This window comes from Neolamprologus brichardi, chromosome 6 (assembly GCF_056152115.1).
Source record: "Neolamprologus brichardi isolate AB-2024 chromosome 6, ASM5615211v1, whole genome shotgun sequence".
Classification (NCBI taxonomy): domain Eukaryota; kingdom Metazoa; phylum Chordata; class Actinopteri; order Cichliformes; family Cichlidae; genus Neolamprologus; species Neolamprologus brichardi.
In genome coordinates, this window is record NC_142109.1 from 23,475,070 (window position 1) to 23,498,428 (window position 23,359).

Sequence of the window (23,359 nt, forward strand, 5' to 3'; positions counted from 1 at the left end):
CATGAGTCAACATACTTTACATATTTTCTCTGTTTGTCTTGCAGAGCGGCAGAATCACGCTCGGGAGATGGTGAAAGAGGCTGACCTGTCGCAGTGGGACGCTTTAGTCATCATGTCAGGAGACGGACTTCTGTATGAGGTAAAGACACACACGTGCACTATGTTCATAACCAAAAACACAACCGTAATCTCAAAACCAATCCAGCTGGAATATATGAACTCAGCTGTTTATTTATTCAAATATACTTTTTATAAACTGTATGTATGCCGATCAAGTATGTTTCATTTGGCCAGATTCTATTAACAATAATGTTTTACATCGTTTTATATTTACATAAAAGCAAATTACGTGAAATCAGCATTTTTGGGCATAAATGTTTTGATTGCATGGTCATTTTTTAAAGACATGGGTAATTTCTGACATTTATTACACAAATAACTAAAAATGTAGCCTGCCAATCAAAAAAGAGCTGGCCAGTAGAAACAGCAGTCAGCTACTCAACCCACCAAATTCACCTCACAGTCATCCATCACACAGACAGTGTTAGGTTAAATGTACATAGACTCTGCCTGGGTTATTTCGGTCTAAAATGGTTAAAATTGCATTCCTAAAAGGTAAAATGAGTGAGTACAATGGCGTAAACACAATAGTTTTCTATTCTCTCTGTGAGCACATGAATATTAGCACTCCACAGTACTACAAAAGATTGTGCTACCAGGCTGGATGCTGACTGTCGGAGCCTGACCAATACCGGACTTTTGGAGCTGATGACAACGACATGTTAGAGTTGAAGTGGGAAAAATCACAAGTTATTGTTTCTCCCCACCACAGTATTTCATACAATACTTGCTACATAGAATATATACATATGTACAATGCTAGAAATTTCAGCAACACAGTGTAGCAGTGGTTAGCGTTGTCAGCCCACACAGAGGTTTCCTAGTTTGAACATTTCAGCCAGCAGGAGCTTTTCTGTGTTTTTCTCCCCTGCCTGCATGGATTTTGTTCAGAACTTTGGCTTCTTCCCACGGTCCAAAGACATGCGTATTCGGTTGATTGGTGATTAATTTATGTTAACCCTGTGATAAACTGGCATCATGTCTCAGGTGTACCCTTCCTTTTCTCCTATGACAACTGGGATAGGCTCCAGGCCCACACGACCCTGAATTGGACAAGCAGTTAAAAAAGTGTATGGATGGATTGGTGGTTGGAAACCTGCTGTGCAGATGCCATTTGACTCTGCTACTCTGCTGCATGCACTGCAGGTGTTTCTAAGAGTATCATAAACTGTTGATATGATGGCAATATTTACAACCTGCATTACTGTACTTTCAGCAAAACATATATTGTAAATGCAAGTAAACTATGGACAAAATTGGGCCACACTTTCTCTTGATATCTGAATGTAGCTGCTTTCATCAAACACCTTGTGAAAAGAATCATTCTAAAGAGCTCACTGAAGTAAAGCGTGTGACTGTAACAGGACACCACTGCTGCAGCAAGTCAGTTTATGAAATTTCTTCCCTCCTAAATATTCTATGATCAGCTCTAAGTGCTATTATTGCAAAGTGGAAGCGTGTGGAGACCACAGAACCTCAGCCTTACAGTTCCAAACCTCCTCTTGCATTAACATCAGCGCAAAAACTTAATTGCATGGCTTTCCACGGTCACCAGCTCCTGGTGGTTTGATGTGCAGGTGGCCCCGTACTTTGGTCCATACAGTGTATATCTGTCACTGTCTAGCTGACACAGTAAATTTTTCAGGCCACCTTACTGAGGCTGTATTTTCTGTGTGCGTCAGGTGATAAATGGTCTGCTAGAGAGGCCAGATTGGGAGGAGGCCATCCGGACACCACTGGGTATCCTTCCTGGTGGATCAGGCAACGCCTTGGCTGCATCCATACATCATTACTCTGGGTGAGGCACGCACACACACACGCACAAATCAGTCATCAGCACTCTGTAGAAACCTCAAAACCTTGAACCTTTTTTCCCCCCCAGTTTTGGACTGTTGGATAGATAAAATAAAACTTAATAAGACATCATCTTAAAAATAAAGATCTTTTGTTTTTGCAATTTTAAAATTACGCTAATAATCAATGAGCAGATTAATCGGTAGTAAAAATGATTCGTTTCTCATGATGAACTTCTGGTGTAGAGCTCCACCGAAACCAGTCCAGCCAGTCTGTGAACATACCAGCCTGAGCCACAGCATTACACGAGCAACATGCACATACCTGTGGTTAAGTGATTTAAATCACATGCAGTGTGTAGTTTCAACCAAACAGTAGCTGTCATTAGTAATTACTTTCTTAGCAAGTGATTGTAGCAGGAGGAGGTCTGTCTATTTTTATTCTCACGTAAGAACAAAGATCTGCAGACAAGGACTCTGAATCGTGGCTCTGATCCCTTTAACAGGTTCAGTGGGGCCTGTCGAACCTTCTGTTTCTCATCAGTCATATAACAACAGCTTTTTCTGTAAAATGTTGTGGACATGTTACAGAAATCAATAGGATGTATTTATTTGCAGCGTTGCTGTAGATACAGCATCTTTTGCACGGCTGAACCTCAGACACACATGGTCCTGACTCCTTTTGGTGCTTTTCGTTGTAAAATGCACTCCTCTCATCTGAATTAATTATTCATGACTCATTCAAATGGGTTATTGTTTGGAGATCATTCAACCTGAACACAGAACAGAAAGAAGAAATCAGAGGGACAGAAGATAAAGGAACTCGTTTACTCTATACATGCAGTGACATTTATTATAACACAAATACATACAAGCAGATTACTGATGTATCACACACTATCTCTGCAGTGACACAGTTTGTTCTGTAGTTAGTGGGAAACTCAAACACTCAGAACACAGTTGATGGGAGGAGTTTAAAAATTAGTTAACCACATATCACCTAATAATAAAGCTGATATCAGCATATGTATCAGACCACGTTTATCTGTAAATGTTCATGTAGCATAAACTGTTACTAACTACCATTCAGTCTAAAAAGAAAAAGACCAGTGGCGTTGTTTATGAAGTACAGTGTCATCAGTTTGAGTCTGAAACCTGCAGTACATCAGGGGTCAAGGACATCGTAATGATCCCTGAGAGCTACAATCAGCAGAAGTCACTCAACCATCAACCAAACAGTTAAACACAATAAATATAACATCATAACACAGAAACATCTGGAATAAAATATTAACATTAAAAGCTGTTATTTAAAAGGTCAGTGGCAGCAGATGTTATGTTTTCCTTTTTTTAATTATCTGTGCAATAATAATAATGATGATGATGATAAGAAGAAGAAGTATACCTTGTTTTTGTTGTATTTTTTTCCAGTTTGCAGTAAATCCTGAACCATTTATTGGTTACATGACTTAATTTACTCATTGCCTTCATATGCTGGGCCAGTGACTCCTAAATCATCTTCTTGATGTGTCAGGACTCTTTATGCACTCATATTTCCTTGTAATTACCAGAAGCATAAAACAGGACTGTCACTCTTAGCAGGGCACGATGCCAAATCATCACTTTGTGCGGCCGTTTCTGTTGCATCTTAACATGATGCTGCAGTCACATTAGAGAAAACCGTGGATGGACACTGGGGCACGTCCAAATTATTGCAGTCGTATGCAGTGAACACAACAATCTTGACAACAATCTTTTAAATGGTCAAGTCAAAGAAAGAACCAGGTATGGGCGACTCGCAGTCAGTTGCCATCTTCAAAGCAACTGGATTTGAAGATTTGAAACATGATTAACAAACACAGCCTTGATTTTATGTAGGAATATAACAAGAGTGCAACCAGTTGCAAACCAGTCGAGGCCCCAATTGCAAAGAGATGTTTTACAGACAAGTTGCACAAATCAACACAGACTGATTGATTGATTGCAACATGTTGCCCTAAGGGTGTTGCTGGTTAAGTTGACCAGTTGGTCACTGTAGCTACTTGCAGTTGGTTTCCAACAGCCATTGCCTACAATTGTTTCTTGGTTAAGGACTTGCATCTCTGTTTAACTGGCTCGTGTCAGGTGTTCTCAGTTCTTCTTACTGGTATTTATTTCCACTAATAGGCAGCTCACGCCACTGGAGAGTGTAAGTGCCTAAATCATCCCTTCGTTTGGTACCAAAACATGTGACACGCAGTTAATTTTCTTACAGGTGGTTGGTTTGTTTCATAAAGATGTGGCTTCTTGGTCTATTTCTATACAAATTTGCATCCTTCTATGTAAACAGCTTTTGAACTGTGGCTTCTATTTGTGTGTTTAGATATTCTGCTCTTTATACTCTAAAGTCACCATGTGGGAAATGGGGGGGGAAAAAAAGCTTGTTTAAGTGCTTTGAGGCGCTTCCTTTTCAAGCTGCTTCTTTTTTTGTAGGTCACATGAGCTTTATCTGAGCGCCTCGCTGTTTTATTTAATTAAATAATTTTTCACTCAAGTGTTGTTTTTTTGGCGGGTGTTTTCTGTAGTCAAGCAGTTTTTTGTCCTGCTGTCTTGGATTTAAAAAAATAATAATAATTGGGGGGGGGATTATACTACTGAATAAAAGTTAAAGTGAATATAGTCAAACTGAAGAAAACACCTCTCACTGGTGGTTTATTCTTTCATCTGCCAATCAGCTTCTCATCAAACAATAGTCTTCCAGTGAGAGCGGCAGCAACAATGGGAGGAAGGGACCAGATTCTGCATTGTTTACTCTCCTCTCACAGTCCCGGGGCATCCAGAAAATCTCTCCCTCTCTGTCCTGCAGTAGCCCTGGCCAGATTGTATTTGGTATTATTCCCAGCTGAATGTCGGGTTCACCGAGGCTACGTGGATCAAATGAGCGACAGCTAGAATGTATTTGGTGTTATGCAAAACACTGGCAGTGTGCAGGTTTGCTGGCTGAGGGTCTAATTTGCTTCTGAGCAGGAGCTGCAACGTCATCCAACCATCAATGGCAAGCCATACAGTTCTATATCGCTTGTCACAACGGTACCACCCCCACCACATCCGTCATCCCATCAAGAGAGCAACAGATTTATTGCCCACTCTGACAGGAATAACAAGGAAATGACATAAAGAGCAAAGCCCACAGCGCCAGTCGCACCACTGATGCTGTGGACACATGACAGAAGACTCCGCGGAAGCGGCAGGCCCTGACAGGAGTCCTGGATGGGTGCAGCAAGGCTTCGCCGCTTAACTAACACCAGCAGCTTTAATATGTGTCTGTCACGGGCTGTGGTCTACCAATGCTTCAAAGCTACCACCATTATTCCAGTTTGAAAGAGACCAACCACTTCAGTGAGCTACACTAACATTCAGACCTACTGACTGTAAATAAAAGATGGATAGATATGGAAAATGGCCCATTGGCTCCCTCTATCCATGACTTAATTTCACACTTTCCTGATGAGTTAGTTGTTGAATACAGTGGGATGATTGTGTTGTAAAATGTGAATAAATATGTAAGTCAAAGTCTAAGAGGATAAAGCACATTTTTAGTGCAGTTCTACTTTTATACTTCTTTTGGACTAATCTTTTGGACTCTAATCGAATCTATTAGTTGTAATCGATGAGATTTTAAACTAGTGATTGAGAACCCAAAGCAATTAGGAAATGTTTACACAGGTCAAGTGATCCAGGAGGTTATTTTTATATATTCTTATCCATGAGTGAGCCCCAAAAATAGACCTTGATGCATCATCAGTGAGCAGAAGAGTGTGTGTTATAGTTAATGTCACTGCATGTTTAATATAGGAGAGAAATTAGTGCATTGAAATGTGGACAATAAATGCAGTTTAACCTCGGTGTTCCTCAAGGCTGCATACTGGGACCCCTTCTGTTTTCATTCATGTTTCTGTCCACTTCACACACAGTGATTACGGCTGCGTACAACACCACAGAAACAGTAGTTCTCAGATTAAACTCAAGCGATGATCTGCTAAACACCTTTAAGACACTTTGCTTTTCATCAGTGGACATCAAAGGAAGATGGCTGCCGTTCTTGAGCCTCCATCTGAAGCTTCTTTCTGTTAACACTGAGCTTCTCCTCTACATTGTTGCTGTGCACTTACTCTATACTTTAAGGTATTGTACAATGAAGAGCTACCTTTGGCTGGTTCCCTATTCACAAGGTAGGCAGGTAGCTCCACATGTTCTATCTGTTTTTGTTTTTTGACATCAGATGGCCTTTCTGGCGCAACCCCAAAGGGATTTGTGTCTCCTCCTGGGATCAAACCGGTGAGCTTTCATTTGTTAGGTAAATCACTAAACTTAAGATCGTGTACCATGATTGGCCAAATATTTGACTATTCAATATTCGTTCGTTGGGTAGGCAATCAGTTTTTTGGGTATTTGAATCTCTCTTGTTAACCTGCTTTATTTCACCTCATTGTTGCTAACATGTTGCTAAATGTTTGACATTTTTATGCTACAAACAGCATCCTGCTGCTCTCTGATCGCGTCTTGCTCTTTCTTCTGACATTGGCAGAACTATCTCTCTGAAATAAATGTTGCTGAAATCTGCACACAGTTGCACGCTGCTCACAAAGGTTTATTTCTTTGCTCTTTATTACCCCAAACAATCCAAGAGCACGTCTATAAATCATGTTGTGGTTCGGTGCTCTATAAATTGAATTAATACCTTTTAACACTTAAAACTGAGAGGCGAAGCAGGATGAGCTGGAAATCGCCTTATAATCAGATTATTTCTTGACCTTTTTACCAGAGTGTGATTATACAGTAACAGAGCTGTGAAAATGTAGATGAGTTTGTTTGGAAAGCTAGACTGATGAATAAATTCAGGATGTTGAATATGGAGATATCTGAGCTCCGCTGAGACGTCCAGTCCTCGCTGTAATTGGCCGTTGGCTGTAACAGCCGGCAAATCTGTGGGTGCGTGTTAACGTGACCTTCCACCTCTGTATCCGTTCTCCCAGATGGGGTCGTCTTTGTTATCTGAAGGCCCACACTGTCCTTCGCCTACACCCCCACCCTCTGAGCTTTGTAGGGGCTCCACCTCTTCTCTCCCCCACCTCAGTGATTTCAGATAGCACAACAAGGTCACTGTTAGCCCTGTATTGCATAACGCCACTTTTTAAAGTTCACTTACAAAAACACAAGGATGCCTTGACCCACTTCCTAAAAATACAGAAGGAGCCTTTTTGTATTATTTTGGTGTCTTTATCTTGTGTTTGAAACCAGATTTTTAACTGCCTCCTCCTGCCAGACTGATGAGGGGAAACTAGCTGTCTGCAGAGTCTCAAATGATTTGTTTTTGATATTTTATGAACTGAAACATAAATCAACACTGAAAATCAGCTTTAGTTGAGGGTCTAGATTTGTTTCCAGTTTGGATCAGATGCCTCTGCTTTACATTACAAAAGCCCGTCGCTCACATTTAAATAGATTTCATTGCAAATAATGATTAAATGGAACCAGAATGGAAGCTGTTCTGTGGTGGATGTTTCTCTTTTTATAAATAAAGCTTGGATTGTGGATCGGGAGGTAGAGCAGGTCATTTCGCAGTAAGTCTGTGGAGGAGATCTCCACCTCCACAGTTTGCATGTTGACGTGTCCTTGGGCAAAATGCTGAACCCTTAAACCTGCTCCCCTCCCATGTGACTGAGTGTGCAGCAGGAAATGCATAAATGTGCTTGTACAGAACAAAAAACACAAGGAGAATATGGCCTGTAGAGGTGATTTCTAAATTAAGCTGTAGCAATAAAACAAATATAAGTGGTCTTTGGGTTTTTAAATGTCTAACTTGCATATTTACATGTCAACATTTCAAAATCTTGTCGTATATTTACTTTAAGGCTGAATATTCTGATTATTTAATAATATGCACACTGCTTTCTTGATTAACGGATATATTGTTGTGAGTTGTTATTGTTAAAAATCACATTTATCCAACAGCTGAAGATGTACAGTTAACAACGACATTAGTTAATCACCACAATACTTCCTAAATAATTTACTTGCAAATCACTTATAATTTATTCATGTGGTTGTTTCAGCCCAACTGTGGTCGTGTCTGAAAGCAGGAGCTGCCATGAAGTGTTTAAATGTCCCCTCTCCTCCTGCAGAGCCTCTCCTGTGACCAGCGAGGAGCTCCTGGTCAGCTGTGGTTTCCTGCTCTGCAAAGGTCTGGTGTCCCACATGGATATGGTCTCCGTCCATCTCTCCTCCAGCCCCCGTCTCTTCTCCTTCCTGTCTCTGGCCTGGGGCTTTGTAGCGGACGTCGATATAGAGAGCGAGAAGTACCGTCACTTTGGCACCGTCCGCTTCACCATTGGCACGCTGGTGCGGCTGGCCTCTCTCCGTGTCTATAAGGGCAGGCTGGCTTACCTGCCCGCCACCAAGGACCACAACAACGAGGAGGCTTTGAGGATCAACACAATGCTCTGCAAGGATCGGGTCCCCCCTGTGACACTACCTGCTGTCAGAGACTCCTCCTTCCACAACTCCTGCCACTCCAACAACTCCCTCAAAGTGAGGCGGGTGGAGAGCACGCCTTCCCGAAGCGCCACCAAAGCCCTCCCCGGCCCACACGATTCCCTGCTGCCACCTCTGGATCAGCCGCTGCCCGACGACTGGGTGGTGGTCCCGGAGGAAGACTTTGTCCTCATGCTGGCGATGTACCAATCCCACCTGGCAGAGGATCTCCTGGCGGCACCGGAGGCCACCCCGGACGACGGCGTCATTCATCTTTTTTACGTTAGAGCGGGGATATCGCCCACCGCGCTGCTGAGGCTGTTCCTAGCTATGGAGAAGGGTGCACATCTGACTACTAACTGCCAACATCTGGTGTACACTAAGGTGCGGGCGCTCAGACTGGAGCCGTACTCGCCCAAAGGAATAATTACAGTAGACGGAGAGGTGGTGGAGTACGGCCCAGTACAGGCTGAGGTGCACAGAGGCCTGTCGAGGTTAATCACTGGATGAGACTGAACAATCTCGACTGCCCGCTTTCATCTCTGCTCTGTGACGGCGTTTAACAATAAATGTGTTTCACCTGTCGCATCAGGAGCTGTGCAGCTGCAGGACAAAGCAGCGGATTCAAGCCTCCTGATGTTATTACATTAAAATGCCATGAGCGGAGTGTTCAGTATTAGACAAATAATGAAACAAACTCCAAATAATGCCATGAATTACACTAAAAATGACTTTTTTTTTCACGCTTAGCTTGATATTTTATTATTAAACATTCTTTTCACAATAAGAGATTTTAGTACAGATATTTTGACCTGTAAAGCAACACAAACGGAGTCCGTTCAAAGTTGATGTAATTGGCTCATTTCAAGCTCCATACTAGAGTAACATCAGTGGCTCCACAGTGTAGTGGTTTACACGCCCCAGTTCTAATTCCAGGAAGAGACACAAATCTCTAAACATGCGTAAAGCCCTGTGTGAGATTTGGGAACAGCCAAAACTGACCTTTTTATTATTCACAGTTAGCTTCCCTTCCCTTAAAACTGCTCGACGACTTCAGAAAGATTCAAGAGTAGAGAAACAAATGTCTCAAACTGAGTGTTCAGCTTAGTTTTTCCTCACTTCCTGAAGTCTGTGAATATGTTTCTTTAATGTTTTTTTTTTTTTTTTTACAACATTTGAAAAAAGAGGAAATAAACATTAATTTAGCAGCACAAACAATTCAAAAAGATCTGATGTAACAGGCTGTTATTGTGAAAAGATTTCATTTAAAAGTATTAAGCATCATTAGGTTTTTAATTCCGTTTATTTAATGTGACTGTTAATTTAATACTGAACACTCCGAAGCCATGACTGTGTGAACTGACGGTAGTCCTGCCTCATTTGAGCTAAAACACAAACACATAAAGACCCACACGTTTCATCATCCATTCATCAAACGTTCAGCCTCCGGAGAACGAAAATCCATCACCATCTTTTTCCCGGCGTCTCGTTTCATCGCGGCTGCACGAACAGCGATGTTTGTCTGCGTTGCAGCAAACACATCAGCCAGAATTACAGCATCTTATGCAACGACGGGGGATTAGTTTTCACTGGCCTTTACACTCCTCTGCAGTGCAGCGTGTTTGTGTCTGTTTGTGTGAGAGAGGCTGAAACTCGTAAATGAAAGCCTTTATGGACGTGACCTTCAGGAGGGAAGGTGCTCGTCTGTGTCATGGGCGACGCCAAGGCAGGAAAACGTCTTTTTCTTCATGTTATCTTAAAGTGAACCCCAGCTAAGCACATTGTATAAATAATCATTAGATAAAAGTATTTATATTTAAGTTATTTATATTTATTTTATCATGTATTAGAGCTTCGTGGGGCGCTCCTGCACCAGCGTTCCTGGTTTCTGATCAGAGGCTGTCACGTTGTTTCGCTCTCTGAAGAGTTTCTCATTGTTGCCTTAAACTTGTTAACTTGATCCTGTTTCTTGAAAGCACTAAAGGGTCATTTCACACATTCAGCCTCCCCAGTTCCCGATTTTTAAACCAGCCACGTTAACTTGTCCAAGCAGAATTGCGTCCAACATATCTTCATCCAGTCTAGAGGCTGTGTGGGCCTCAGCAAGTGAATCACACCAAAATTTAAGTAGAAGTCCTACTGGAACGTTGGGAAATTGACTTTCAGCTGTGGAAGCTGCTGCCTGGCATCCGTGGATCCAGACTCGTCTGGGGGAGAGTTGTTCCCTGATTGCCAAATTTAATAGAATACAAATACGAATATGTATTCCATCGTTTAAGTGAATCACAGGTTAGAGCTGGGGTCACTGATGGCGACAGGTGAGAGTGAATGTAAAGAAGCAATCCACCTTAAAACACACTAAACAAGCGGTCACACCCACAGAAATCTCACACAGCTTTGGCACCGTTTTCACGTTCATATTTCCGTCGTGACTCAGACTTTCTTTTGGCACGAGATTTTCATAAAGCGGCAGGAAAACGGAGGAGGAAAATTCGTTAGAGGTTTTGTTGACATAAACAGGTTGTGAAATCTGTGAGGCGATTGCTGCGCTTCCATCTTCACTTGCGACAGTTTTCAGTTTTTGTGTCTGTTTTTTTTGTTTTTGCAGGATGAAACCGCTCCAGTGAAAAATGTTCACAGGCACATTTTGTGTGGATGTGAATTCTGATTAAGCCAGATTTGTTTTTACGCTCGCAACAAGCAAAACTCCCTCAGCCGTGTCGTTGTGCTGCATGCTGGACCTTAAAAGCCGCAGAGCTCTTTGCCCGTTTAGAAAAACCACTGCACCTCCAGCAAGTGTTTAAGTGCTCGCGGGTGGAGTTTCTCCCTCAAACAGCTGTGGCTCTGCTCCTCCTCACTTATGTGATGCTTCTGTTTGTATTTTTTTCCCCCTTGCCTCGCTCTCTGCCATCCCGTCATCCTCACCATAGCACCCATCATCTTCTTCTGTTTTCATCCATCTATTTGTTGCTTTCGGTGCCACTGCAGAGCAGTCACAGCGCGCACACAGTGGCAGATTTATCATCACCGAGGTGTCCTTAGCATTGAGCTTTAAATCGCAGAGAAAATGACTGCAGATTTCAAAATGTTTGAACACTGAGGAGCCTTAAACAGGGGTTTTGGGTGGAGCTGGTTACACAGAGTGTGAGAGAGTGGACATGGAGGAGGAGAAGGGGGAGATATTGACTTGTTAAATGCTGCATGAGGTGGGCGGTGTTGTGTTCCTTCCCCCTCACCCCGGGAAATCATTGGGGAACATTAGTAGACTGTTCAGATGCAGTGAGTCAGAGGAGGACGTGTTTCACTTCAAGCTGAGCAGTAAAATGAGGGAGGGGAGAGGCGACGGTGATCTTTAAGTCCACATAAGAAGGAAAGTTGTGGAGCTTCGATGTGCCTACAGAGTCGCAGTAAACATGCTGATGTTTCCATGTTTTATTCAACACGCCAACGACTGTTTGAATCTGCAAAGGCTCAATCGTTAGAGACCAAAATTTGTTCCCTCTTCCGTGTTTTTTGCACAACGTACGCTTGTTGCCAACGCCACGTTAAAGCCTTCGTGGGACGTCGAGGTTGTGCTTCCATAATGTAAGTGAATCACGGGCCTTAATTTAAGTTTATTCAATCGTGCTGGAAACCTGCTCGGTCCAGCTGGAGGATGAAGCAGGATCAACCTGCTATGATGATGTTCAATTATCTGGAAATTTGACTAAATTTAGAAGAAAAATAAACCTGCTCTTAAGCAGCAGCAGGTTTTCTGCTCTGTCTGAAACATTATGTAACATTTAATTTTTTTTCTAATGCAGAGTCCATTAGAGCACTTACATCTTTTTTTTTTTAGTGCAGTCAAATGTTTCTGTGGTAGTTTCATGTGCCTTGATTGTGCTGCCCCCCGGTGGTTTGAGTGCGGCAGTGCAGTTAACTTGCTGCTTTTGAATAATCTTATTGACCAATCTCTGATCATACACAATATGTACAAAATTTTTATGATCACAATTTGAGCCCATACATGGAGAGTCAGACCAGTTTTCCTCTGTAGGTCGATGTGACTGAAAATCCAAGTGCGTGATAGGGCGATGAAGGACCTGACGATTTGCTGTTTGTCTTTATCTGCTGCTTCTGAACCGCTGTCATCTTCTGTGTTTCAAAGTTTACGGTGAAGGGAAGATGAGTTGTTTTTATTTTATTTTATTTTTCAGTCATGCTGATTATTGAATGATTGATTCTTTATTCTAAGAGAGATCTATTTTTCCATTTAGACGAATGTAAGTTTTCTAAACTAATCAAATCACTCTACTGACGTGCTTTTGACTGAAACAAATAAATTGAATTATGACAAAAAAGACAAACTGGTGTTTGGTTTGTGAAACGCTGGCTGCGTCCTCCTCTTTCCTGCTGCCAGGATGAGCTTCTCCAAAAATCAGATGTTAACTGAAAGGTTTGCCTGCACAGCTCATCTTATATGTAGGTCAGGGACACAGTAATTGCATCCACGTGGCCTGAATACAAAGGAGGAAGATATCATCATCACCTGCACAAGGACAGAAAACTCAAAGGAGAAAAGTTTAAGTCATGACTGGGTCATGCGTCCTGCATCACAGGGTGATTTTGCAGGTTTACTCTCAGGTGTGTTACTGCTTCAAAACTACACCTGAAGACATAATCTATCACTGACAGGAAACCTGCAACGCAGTTCTTTAAGATTAAATGTCAAAGTTGCTTTACAATTTCTGACATTGGACCAAAATGAGTGGGTAGGTATGCAGCGCTGCAAACCTCTGATCTGGTGTGTTAATAAGGGATGTGTCCAACTCAAATCCACCCTAGGGAGGATTATGGAGGACAAATGTTCCACATTCAGGGCTTTTGATAAAAAGTTATATTAATCTTGAGTAAATATGATAATTAAATATTTGTTGAAATTGTGGAGTTCATATGTCTCCACTTTACCAAGATCTGGAAGAAGACCTGGACTGCCATCCTCAGATGAGAGGAAGCTGGTTAGGTTGTTCAGGAACAATCCAGGAGCCACTGAAGCTCAAGCCTGCCCTGAATTGGGAACTCCCGGAACGGTTTTGCAGGAGTTATTAGAGGGTGCCAACCAAGAAAGAAGCCCCTACTCCAAAATCGTCATCTTCAAGCTCGTCTCGGCTGCCCACACAAGCCAAACGCCTTCAGGAGAAAAAACTGAGCTTTTTGGTTAGAGGAGTAAATGTGAGGCTTTCAAAGAACACTGTACCAGTTGTCAAGCATGGTGGTGGTAGAATCATGCTTTTGGGCCGTTTTGCTGCCTGTGGTACTGGTACATGACACAAAGTGGTGGAATAATAAAGAAAGACTACCCCTCAAATCAAGAGCTAGACAGTTGAAACGTGGACACAGATCTTCCAACACACTAATGATGCTGAACACACAATTATTTTTCTTTTTAAGTAGATAAAGGCGGATACATTTTAGCCTTGGGTGGATTAGAGAAAATCCAACATAAATTCAAGCGCACCTAATTCTTGTTTTTTAAAATGATTAAAGATGCTGTACAATCATCCCAACCCTAGAAAAAGAAGAACTCATCAAGAGCCCAAAATTATGACATTCATGCCCATGATGTACATATGACAATCTCAGCTGATGGGCTGCAGAAAAATCAATTTGTTTTATTAAATTTTCTGCCTCTGCTGACTCGAAATCTCAGTTTCACGGATACAGATTTATTTTGGTTTAAACACCAGGAGACGCTGGCGCCTTCATTTTGACCTCCACCCGGTCTGAGAGCATTTCAGCTTCATCATCTAGAGGAAAAAAAAACCACAACACAGCATCTCTCAATGTTTCAAACCATTCGTGTGTTTGAGGCAGTGTAGCTGAACTAGCCCCGAGGCTTTGCCATATTCATCTCTACAGCAGCCATAACTCTTTAATTCAACCCAATGAAAAGGGACCAATTTCTTAAAGAGAAAAGCCAGTCAGACCAGTGCATTCAACCACCAACTTCCTAATCACCTGTCCAAGTAGGATAACAGGTGAGGCTGGAGCTCATCCAAACAATGGACAAGAAGCAAAGTTCACTCCAGACAGGTTGATAATCCAGCGTTAAGAAGACAGATCATCCGTGCCTCTCCGTACACCTGCATACTTTGTTTTTCTCTCCCGTTCACAGCTGCATCAGGGTTTGGATACACAGGTAATTGAACCTGTTCATTTCCAGCATATCCTCCACTACAGCAGCAGGCTTGATTCACACTGGACCTTTTAGCTCCTCCCCCTTTAACCCAACTTTTTTCTGATTGACTGCAACTTGCAAACAGAAGGTTTGAACAGCAGGTGGGTGGAGCTTCTGTGCCTAAGATAATGATATTCAGGACCCCCTTCTTTCTGACATCATACAGGTACAAAAAAATAAAATTTAAAAAAGTCACTGTAAGAGCTTGTATCTGACAGAGAAACAGCTTAAAAGTGGAGCAGGTCGCCTTTAATAACATTCATTCATTACTGAGTTTGTACTTTCCAGGTGATTTCCTTCTTATTTTTTTTATCCGGCACAAATAAAGCCACAAAGCTTCTATGGTAATGCTTGCAAAGTTTAATACATCACTGTACAGTCGTCTTAAAGCAACAAAAGTAAACCATTAAAAAGATGAAACAATAAGTACAATACACACTCAGCATTTTGTACATACTCTACGCCCCGACTCATCACAACTCAAGTTTGTGTTAAATATATACTGTATGTATTCATATATTTCAATATAGTCATGATGTCTGTACAGAGGGAATCAGGCTACAAATTATAACTTTGAGTTCCTTTTTTTGTTTGTTTTTTTAAATATTATATCAATAACAGGCCACTGTGGAAATGTAGACATCGTACAGTCAAGTCTTGTGTGTAGCCCATTCGAAGGGCTTAAAGCAACAATGTTACATGCTTTGGCTGTAAAACAAACCCCTCGCAATAATAATAATAATAATCATAATAATAATAATAATAATAATGGTTTCAATCTGAAGAATATACACACATACACAGAAAATTATACAAAGCGTCATGGGCTTGATATCCTGTCGGACTTTTATTTTGAGATCTAGAGATGGATTCACATTTTCTGTTAATGCTTCTGTTAATAAATGAGGAAGAGGGCGAAAGATGAAGATGGCAGGAGTAATGTCACCTCCTGGTTCTCTGTGGAGCCGGGGAGGGAAACGCGCTCCTCTTGAGATGTGCGACATTTTACGAACAGCAGCATGATGACAGGAGGTAAAAAAAAAAAAAAAAAGAAAAGAAAAAAGAAAGGAAGAAAAGATGCTAGAGGCATTAAAGGCAGTGAAATCATGAAAAAAGTAAAATCTGAGAAGAGGAAAACAAATCATGGATGCCTGATTTCCACATCTGATACAGGGGGAAAAAAAAAAAAAGGGGGGGGGGGGGGGGGGGGGTAAAAAATGGAAGACAATACAAAACAAAAAAATACCCTCATGTTTATTCATTTATTAATTATTATAAGTCTCTAAACGCAGCGGCTCTTGGCTTGTCGTTTCTATACTTTCATACTCTTCTGTTACTGCTTTCTTATCCACAAACACTTCTCAGCATCAAAGATCAGGACAGGCAGCGCTATTAAAGCATCACAGGGCATGTCTGACCTGTCCAATAATAATAATTATTAATAATATTTAGTAGAATAAGAATAACGAATGCAATTCTTTAAAAAGTTGTAAACACAGAATGCAGATTTTCCTCAGGAAGCACGATTGGACCCAAAGGTTTGAGTTTCACAGCTTTGTGGAAACTTTGTAGCTAAAACCCCTTTTTTTTCTCCTTTCATCCAAATGTAAGATATTTACTGTAGAGGCGTCATCCCATTGGCCACTTGAATCAGAAAACTAACTAAAAATGAACAATTAGGCAGATTAATTATATCATCAACAAACATTCATACTCGACTGCAGTTTATGTTCTGATCTAATTCAACTGGGCACGTGCAGTTTGGAGAGGGAACGAATCAGAACACGGCAGCGGTGGGAAGGGGAATGAGAGAAGGGAAAAAAACAAAAACAAAAAACACTGGAGCAGGATTTTAGTGGTTTTTAATGCGTGTCCAGGCCTGCGTGGGTTAATGAGTAAAGCAAGACACAAGCAGCTCTGTACACAAGAGATCATTAAGAACAATTCAAGTAAGGCAACATGTTGACATGAGATGGCGGAATGGATGCCGTGTGGATTTTTTGTTGTTGTCGTTTTTCATTGTTTAAATTGTGTCATTTGCAGTGATGTGGGGTTGACTACAGTTCAGTGAGTAAAACCACCTGAAATGGATCAAAAGTTCGACGTTGGCGTACGAACCGCCTTGATAAATCCTCCGACTAAACTGCGCCACATACACTCGCCCGACTGTCCGCGCCGCGTGCTCCTCTGCACGCACACCAAACAGCTACAAACCTCCGGAGGTTGATTCGTATGTAAACTTAGCCACTCGATGTTCGCCGCGTGGTCCGGTGATGAGCGAAGGAAGACGCCAGCGAGCGTGCGGTGGTAGAAGTGGTCTGTGGTTGGCAGTTTTACTGACGTTCGGCCTGTTCTTCTGCGAAGATTCGCGTGAGTGTGTGAACAGAGAGAATTTGGCAGAAAGCGTAACAACCGGTGAGAAAAAGTGGCTTTATGCGCGTCGCCTCTCCCAAACTTGATTGTCCTTTCGTTCGTTCGCTCGTTGTAGTGCAGGATGGTACAGTGATAACATCAGTAGTGCTACAGATAGCTGCAGTCGACCCGTCGCTGACCGGGAGCTGGGCTGTGCAGTTTTTCAGTGGTACCCAGTTACTTCTTCATCCGGCAAATCCCCCCCCCCCATACGGCAGAGGATGCTGGAGGCTAGTGGGATCATGAGAGGGGGTGTAGGAGAGGACATGGCACTGATTTCTCATCTCACTCTCTTTTTTTTTTTTTTCTTTTTGCATCCACGCCACCACAGTTCTTACTGGCGCCACTTTTTTCGCCCCTTTTCTGTTTTGTTTTTTTTTTTTTTTTTTTTTTTAACCTGCATCCATGAAAAGATGACAGTGTGTGAATGACGAGGCAGCTCCCTCAGGTGTGTGTGCAGGTGGGTGAGTCGCTCTTTATGCTTCGCACTCGTCTGCAGGGACACTGAAGGAAACAAAAACATGATCAAATCGTCGTCCCGAGCAGAGCCCGCTCACGCTCCCGATCAAAGGTGCGGCTCTCTTGCAATCGTGGTTCGATTATGGGGGCAAGAAAAGGCAGAATGTTGTGGAGTTCAGGGCAGCAGGAGCAGTAAAGACTAAGAAATGGAGGTAAAGGTTAAAAATGTGGGCAGTGCTGGGGGCTTAGTGCAGCTCTGGACAGGGGTACAGCAGACAGAAAGCTGTAGCCCCCTCTCCCAGACAACAAGTAATGGATCCTCCTCGACGGCTTGAGGCGGATGAAAAGGTAGAAGAAGAGGAGGAATAGGAGCAGGGAACAGTGCAGTGGCATACTGGGAAAGGATGAGGAGGCACTTACTTGTCCTCTGTGTGCTCGGGGATGCCGGCGGCTGCCAGCGCAGCTCGGTACTGCTGCAGCACTCCTCGGACGCTCTTCACGAATCCCTTTGAAAGCGGGAAGAGCGGGAAGCCGATGTCGGGGTAACCGCTGCCCTCCGGGAGGAAGCTTCGGTAGCTCTTTCTCCTTTTCTTTGGTCTCACCACTGGCTGGCTCCCCGAGGAGCCCGCCCCTCCTGCGCTCGCTGCGGCAGAACCCGACTCGGACGTCCCGGTGCGGCTTACGGAACCGGGCCCCGCAGCGCTGCCCCTGTTTTCACTGCCCAGAGAGCTGTTCCCCAAGTTGCTGTCGCAGTCTGAGTTGTTGCTCAGCTCCTGCTGAGAGGCTGCTGTGGTGGAGGGACTCAGTCCTGAATCCTCCAGCTCCTCCTCCATAATACTGGTGACGCCTGCTCCCGTGTATCCCTCCTCCCCCGCCTTACCAGGGCTGCTGTGAGCCACCGCCACGGGCCCCGATCCCAGGGCCAGCTGCTCATCCAGAGGCTCCACAGATGAAGGTCGGTCCTTGGAGTGCTGAGCCCTGGAGTACGGGTGTGCGGCCTGCCCTCGCTCCGCAGAGTCGTGCAGCTCCAGCCACGACTCCAGCCGGTGGACGAGCCGCCAGCCATTAGAAACAAAGTGCTCCTGGATCTCCTGCTTGAAGACCTCAATGGGATTCTGGAGGAGTTGCGTCATAGACTGCACCATCTTGATCAGAGCCATCTCATTGTAGCAGCGACTGTTCTCGTATCCCTCCTGCAGGCCTCGGTCACTGTCGAAGCCGGCCTCGTTGTAGTAAGGCTCATTGACGAGGATAAGGCCTGCAGGCACACATCGAATCAGGATTTGTGAAAAACAGAAAAATAGCTCAACACTGTGAAATCTGCTAATTCAACTGCAACATCTGAAGCTAAAATATATCCGAGATTTAAAACCTGGATTCTGTTAGTCTGGCAGGCTGCAGATGTTGTATGGACGTGGTGTCATGTCTGTGTGTGAGGCAGATATATTTAGTTGAGTAACTTCTGAGCAAATGAAAACATGAATAAAACATTTTCAGCTGCAGAGAAGAGAAGCAGCAGTGTGTGTGTGTGTTCTTGGTATTACAGCAATCTGGGGACCTACATCAGTTTCATGTTCACATTGTGGGGACGTGTCTTCCTTGTGAGGACAATGTACTTTGTTAAGTTAGGAATGCAAGCTTTAGAGGTCAGAGTAAGTAAAGGTTAGACCAGGGTGAGAGAAAATCTGCAGGAAATGAAAGTGAGTCAGTGTGAGGTCCTCTTAAGTGATGGATGTACAATCTGTGTGTGTGGGTGTGTGATTGCACTAACCTTGTATCGAGATGAGGACTTGCAACAGGCTGGACTTGCTGGTCCATCTCTCAGTGCCCTGCAGATCACATCAGCATTAAAACAGCTCAGCACTGACGTCTCTGACTAGTGAACCGTTCACTTAATGCTACAATAAGCTAAAGTAAAGTCGTCCCCAGATTACACTTTTCTCACATTAGATTACATTAAAACATCCAAAGGTACTGTGTGTGTGCAGCCCGGACAGGAACACCCCAAAACATTCAGCAGTTATACAATTCGTACTTTAGGTTCATATGTTGAGAGTTTAACTGTAACTATAACCTGGTTGGTTACAGTTACAGTGCTGTTTCTAAGTTAGTCCTCTATTCTTTTCATTAAAGGTGAAAGAAATGTGTGTTATTCTCCGTGTCTCCAACTATCTTGTCTATCTTGTCTCCCTCTTCTCTTCCCTGAGCCTGGTTCTGTAGGAGGTTTCTTCCCGTTAAAAGGGAGTTTTTCCTTCCCCCTGTTGCCAAGAGTCATATATCCACCCTGAAATCCACACCACTCTAATCATCCATAGTGGTTGAATCAGCCACACTGAAGCAACAACAACAAAACAAAACAAAACAAAACAAAAAAAAACAACCTACTACAATCAGGAAAATCTGAAATGTGACACCTCGGACATCAGATACACCAGAAAGACTCTACTGACTGCCAAGTCCAATTAATTTAAAAGTTTAAACTGGTTTAACAAAAACACTTTAGGGTGATCAACTGAATTTTTCAGGCTGAAGTTTGGAGAAACACACTTCACTGATGTTGTTTATGATTGTGTGATGAAGAAGAGGGACAGGTTGGTGAACACTGTACTGCAGTGACCTGATAAAAGTCCACTGAGAATACTCTGAATCATGTGCTCGGGCTGCAAACACCATCTTGAGGCTGTCCACACCTCCGGCACTCACCTTGCCTATCCAGGTGCCCAGCAGGCTGACGCAGACCTTGCCGTTGTCGTAGAGGTTGGGATTGAGGCGGCCGCTGCACTGGGACAGGTATCGAAACAGAGGCGGCACAGCTGGGTAGATGTTAGGCAGCTGGATGTCAAACAGGAACACACCGTCCTCGTAGGGCGTACGAGTCGGCCCTTTGATCAGAGCCGAGAACAGGTCCTGTGGTGGAGCGACAAAAGAAAAGTACAACATGTTTGATGTTGTAATCTAAAGGAGGCTGATGTTCAGGCGTCTGCAGGAGAATACGTATGAGATAGCAGAACAAAGTACAGCGCAGCAGACGTAAGAGTAAAGCCTGGCTGCTTCTACCTTTCATTCCCTGTAATTTTTTAAATATTTATTCTTTTATTAATACTTTTAAACCTCATGCTGGCATTTGGGTTTGAAAAAGGCCCATTACTGATCATGAGGCTTTTAAGAACTAGCAATTTCATTTTATGCTGTCAAAACGACTTTTTCAGACTTGTGTAAAAGGAATGAAAATATTTTCTGCACATTTGTGGCCTTGAATCTCTGCTGAAGGCATTTTTTTTAATACAGCAGAGAAAAACAAAGGCTTTTGAATTACTACATATCTACAAATGATTAATTTCACCTAAATATGAAGGTGGTGGTAAATTTGTGTCCATGTTTAGTGTCTTTTAGCAAATCTACAGATTTTCCAGCATTAAATGAAACCGTCCAAATTTGGAGCATGTTACTAAAGAAGAATAATCTGTTTAATGATGAGGATCATTTCCTGCTCCATATTTTTACTCTTTGACTCCACTACACTAGCTTTGCATAACCTGCAGTTCAAAATAATCCTCAGCTTTTCAATTAATCTACACTGTAAACAAGACAATTTAGCTCCTCCCCTTTTAAGCCTTCAGACACGCTCACAAACTTTGTTTCCGAGAAGAAACCAAAGGTGGAAAATCAGGAAAAGCAGAAAAGTTTAATTCTGAAAAATGACAATAAAAGCATGCACTGCTTTACTTTCCCGGCATTAATGACAGAAAACCCACCATGCGGTCCTCAAAGGTTTTGACCATGATGCCATCAGGCAGCGATGTCGCTAGCAGAGCCATTTCCTTCCTCACTGTGCTGAAGAACTTCTTCGCCTCCGCAGGCTGGAACTCCATTTTCTTAAACGAGTGAGTTTCTGTGAGAGACAGAAAGGAGGACGGCGATGAATGATGACTGAACACGACCACAGTAAGAAAGAAATCTACACAATTAACTGAGCATTCAGTACACAAAACAATGTGTTCACAGGTGCGACTGTGTTAGTGAAAACCATGCAGGACAAAAATAAATCCTAAAGCAGCAGATCAGGCTGATGGTGATCTAAGACCCACTTCTGACACGACGTGTACATTTATTGTATTTGCCGTTCATCCTCTGTCCTCCTGAACGATCTGCAGGTCTCTACTGGACTTACAGGTTCAGCTACACCGATGATGTAAACCACCCGATTGTGCCCATAAACCATATAAAGCAAACATGGACTCAACATCTGTGTTTTGGCCGCAGCTGTGTTTGTGTTTTGGAGCCAAAATTGACCATATTTGGATGAGGGGGCGGGGTGTTTAGTTACCAGCTAGGGCGAGTTTAGGAAACCATCCGCAGAGGCCATAACTGTTTTCTAGCACGCTGTAAATAAACTTATGTTGTCTCTATTTTTGAAGCCAGCTTAAAGGAAGTGCACTTTTTTAACATTTCAAGTTTAGTTCATTTTTCAGCTCTGGAGAAAAACCAACAGCAACATCTCAGCGCATTTATGTGGTTTGTCAGTACCTTTTCTTTGTAAAGTTAACAGAGAGAAATCCCTGCCTCAGACAGTCGAGCAAGGTTCAGTAAAGATCAAGACACTGGAGGTGAAAATAAAACCAAAGGAGATCTGGAGGAGGACAGATGGTGTAAAACAAAGACAACAAGCGTGGGGGAGGAAGAGGAGGCGGAGGGGAAGAGAGTTACAGGTTACACATCTGAATGTCTTACCTGGTGCCCACTCTAGCACCGAGAACACCTCCCCCTTGGCACTGGTAAATGTCACGCCAGGTTTGCCGCCGCTCTGTTGGCACAGTACCGGCGTGTCACTGAGAATCTCACTGGGCCACTCCTGCTGACCTACGGGTGTCTGCGCCTCCTGCTGGGGCTTTTCATCTCCAGCTCTCTCTGCCTGTAAGCAGCGACAGGTAAGACGCGGTCTAATATCTAAACGAGGTAAGAGGAAAATGATTGTACACACCTGTTTGACACCCGCCTCCATCCCTGCTCCCACACTCCCCACTGCCTCCACCACAGCTTCCATCTTCTCCTCCTCCACGATGGCCACGTTGTCCAGCGTCTTCCTCAGGTTTTCCTGGAGCTTCTTGATATCGTCTAGGAAGCGTTTCTCCTTGGTCGGTTTTTCTTGGGTCGTCGGCGTCACCGAACTCGCCACGTTAGTCGTGGAAGTGGGTTCGACAGAGGTCGGGGAGGTTGGGGAGCCACCGGTCCAGAGCTGCTCCACAGTCATGTTCTTCAAGCTCTCCAGGATCTTCAGCGCCTCTTTCAACTCCCTGAAGCCCCGAGAGGCTCCATCCTTACCGGGTTTCTCCGCTCCGTTCACAGCTCCTCCTGCAGCGGTTCAGACACAAGCCGACAAAATGACCACAAACGCAGTTTACAGCACAAGACAGAAACTGTTTCTTTGATACGAAAGCACCGTGTGATGTTTGATTATTGACTGCATCAATTATTTGTTGTATTTGCTCCATTTGACTTATTTTTATTTTTTTATAAGGGGTTTAAATATATTGTTTTATATACACAAAGTCAAAATAAATGCAAATAAATCCATAAAATGTGGTCAACAAATTCCACCAAAATACCAGAAACGACGTCACATTATATATTTTTTAATATCTTCACTCTTTACATGAAAAACATCCACGAGTCTTCAATTTATAGGTTAATTTCATTTTTTTTTTTTTAAACAGCCAGGTATCATAGTTTTGGCATCCAGTATTTAAAAAAGAAGAAAATTTGAACATGTTGAGGGTTATTTTCAGATTAATAAACAAACATGCTGCTCTAACAAGTATTTAAGGCAGCAGGATGGTGGTTGAGT

The 23,359-nt window shown here is 43.0% G+C and overlaps 2 protein-coding genes across 2 annotated transcripts in view; one reads left to right on the forward strand and one right to left on the reverse strand.

Moving 5' to 3' along the window:
- LOC102775703 (sphingosine kinase 1-like) overlaps positions 1–12,257 on the forward strand; it is a 38,992-nt gene extending 26,735 nt beyond the window's left edge. Inside the window, exons 3-5 of the mRNA XM_006787492.3 lie at positions 45–139; positions 1,803–1,918; positions 8,078–12,257. Coding sequence (XP_006787555.2) covers positions 45–139; positions 1,803–1,918; positions 8,078–8,936 — 1,070 coding nt within the window. The 3' untranslated portion in view covers positions 8,937–12,257. The remainder of the gene's footprint in view (positions 1–44; positions 140–1,802; positions 1,919–8,077) is intronic.
- Positions 12,258–14,988: 2,731 nt separating this feature from the next.
- ube2o (ubiquitin-conjugating enzyme E2O) overlaps positions 14,989–23,359 on the reverse strand; it is a 44,941-nt gene continuing 36,570 nt past the window's right edge. Inside the window, exons 17-23 of the mRNA XM_006787494.3 lie at positions 22,496–22,866; positions 22,246–22,426; positions 21,270–21,406; positions 20,218–20,421; positions 19,286–19,343; positions 17,935–18,772; positions 14,989–17,559 (exon numbers count right to left, since the gene is read on the reverse strand). Of these exons, the coding sequence (XP_006787557.2) occupies positions 17,532–17,559; positions 17,935–18,772; positions 19,286–19,343; positions 20,218–20,421; positions 21,270–21,406; positions 22,246–22,426; positions 22,496–22,866 (1,817 nt within the window). The 3' untranslated portion in view covers positions 14,989–17,531. The remainder of the gene's footprint in view (positions 17,560–17,934; positions 18,773–19,285; positions 19,344–20,217; positions 20,422–21,269; positions 21,407–22,245; positions 22,427–22,495; positions 22,867–23,359) is intronic.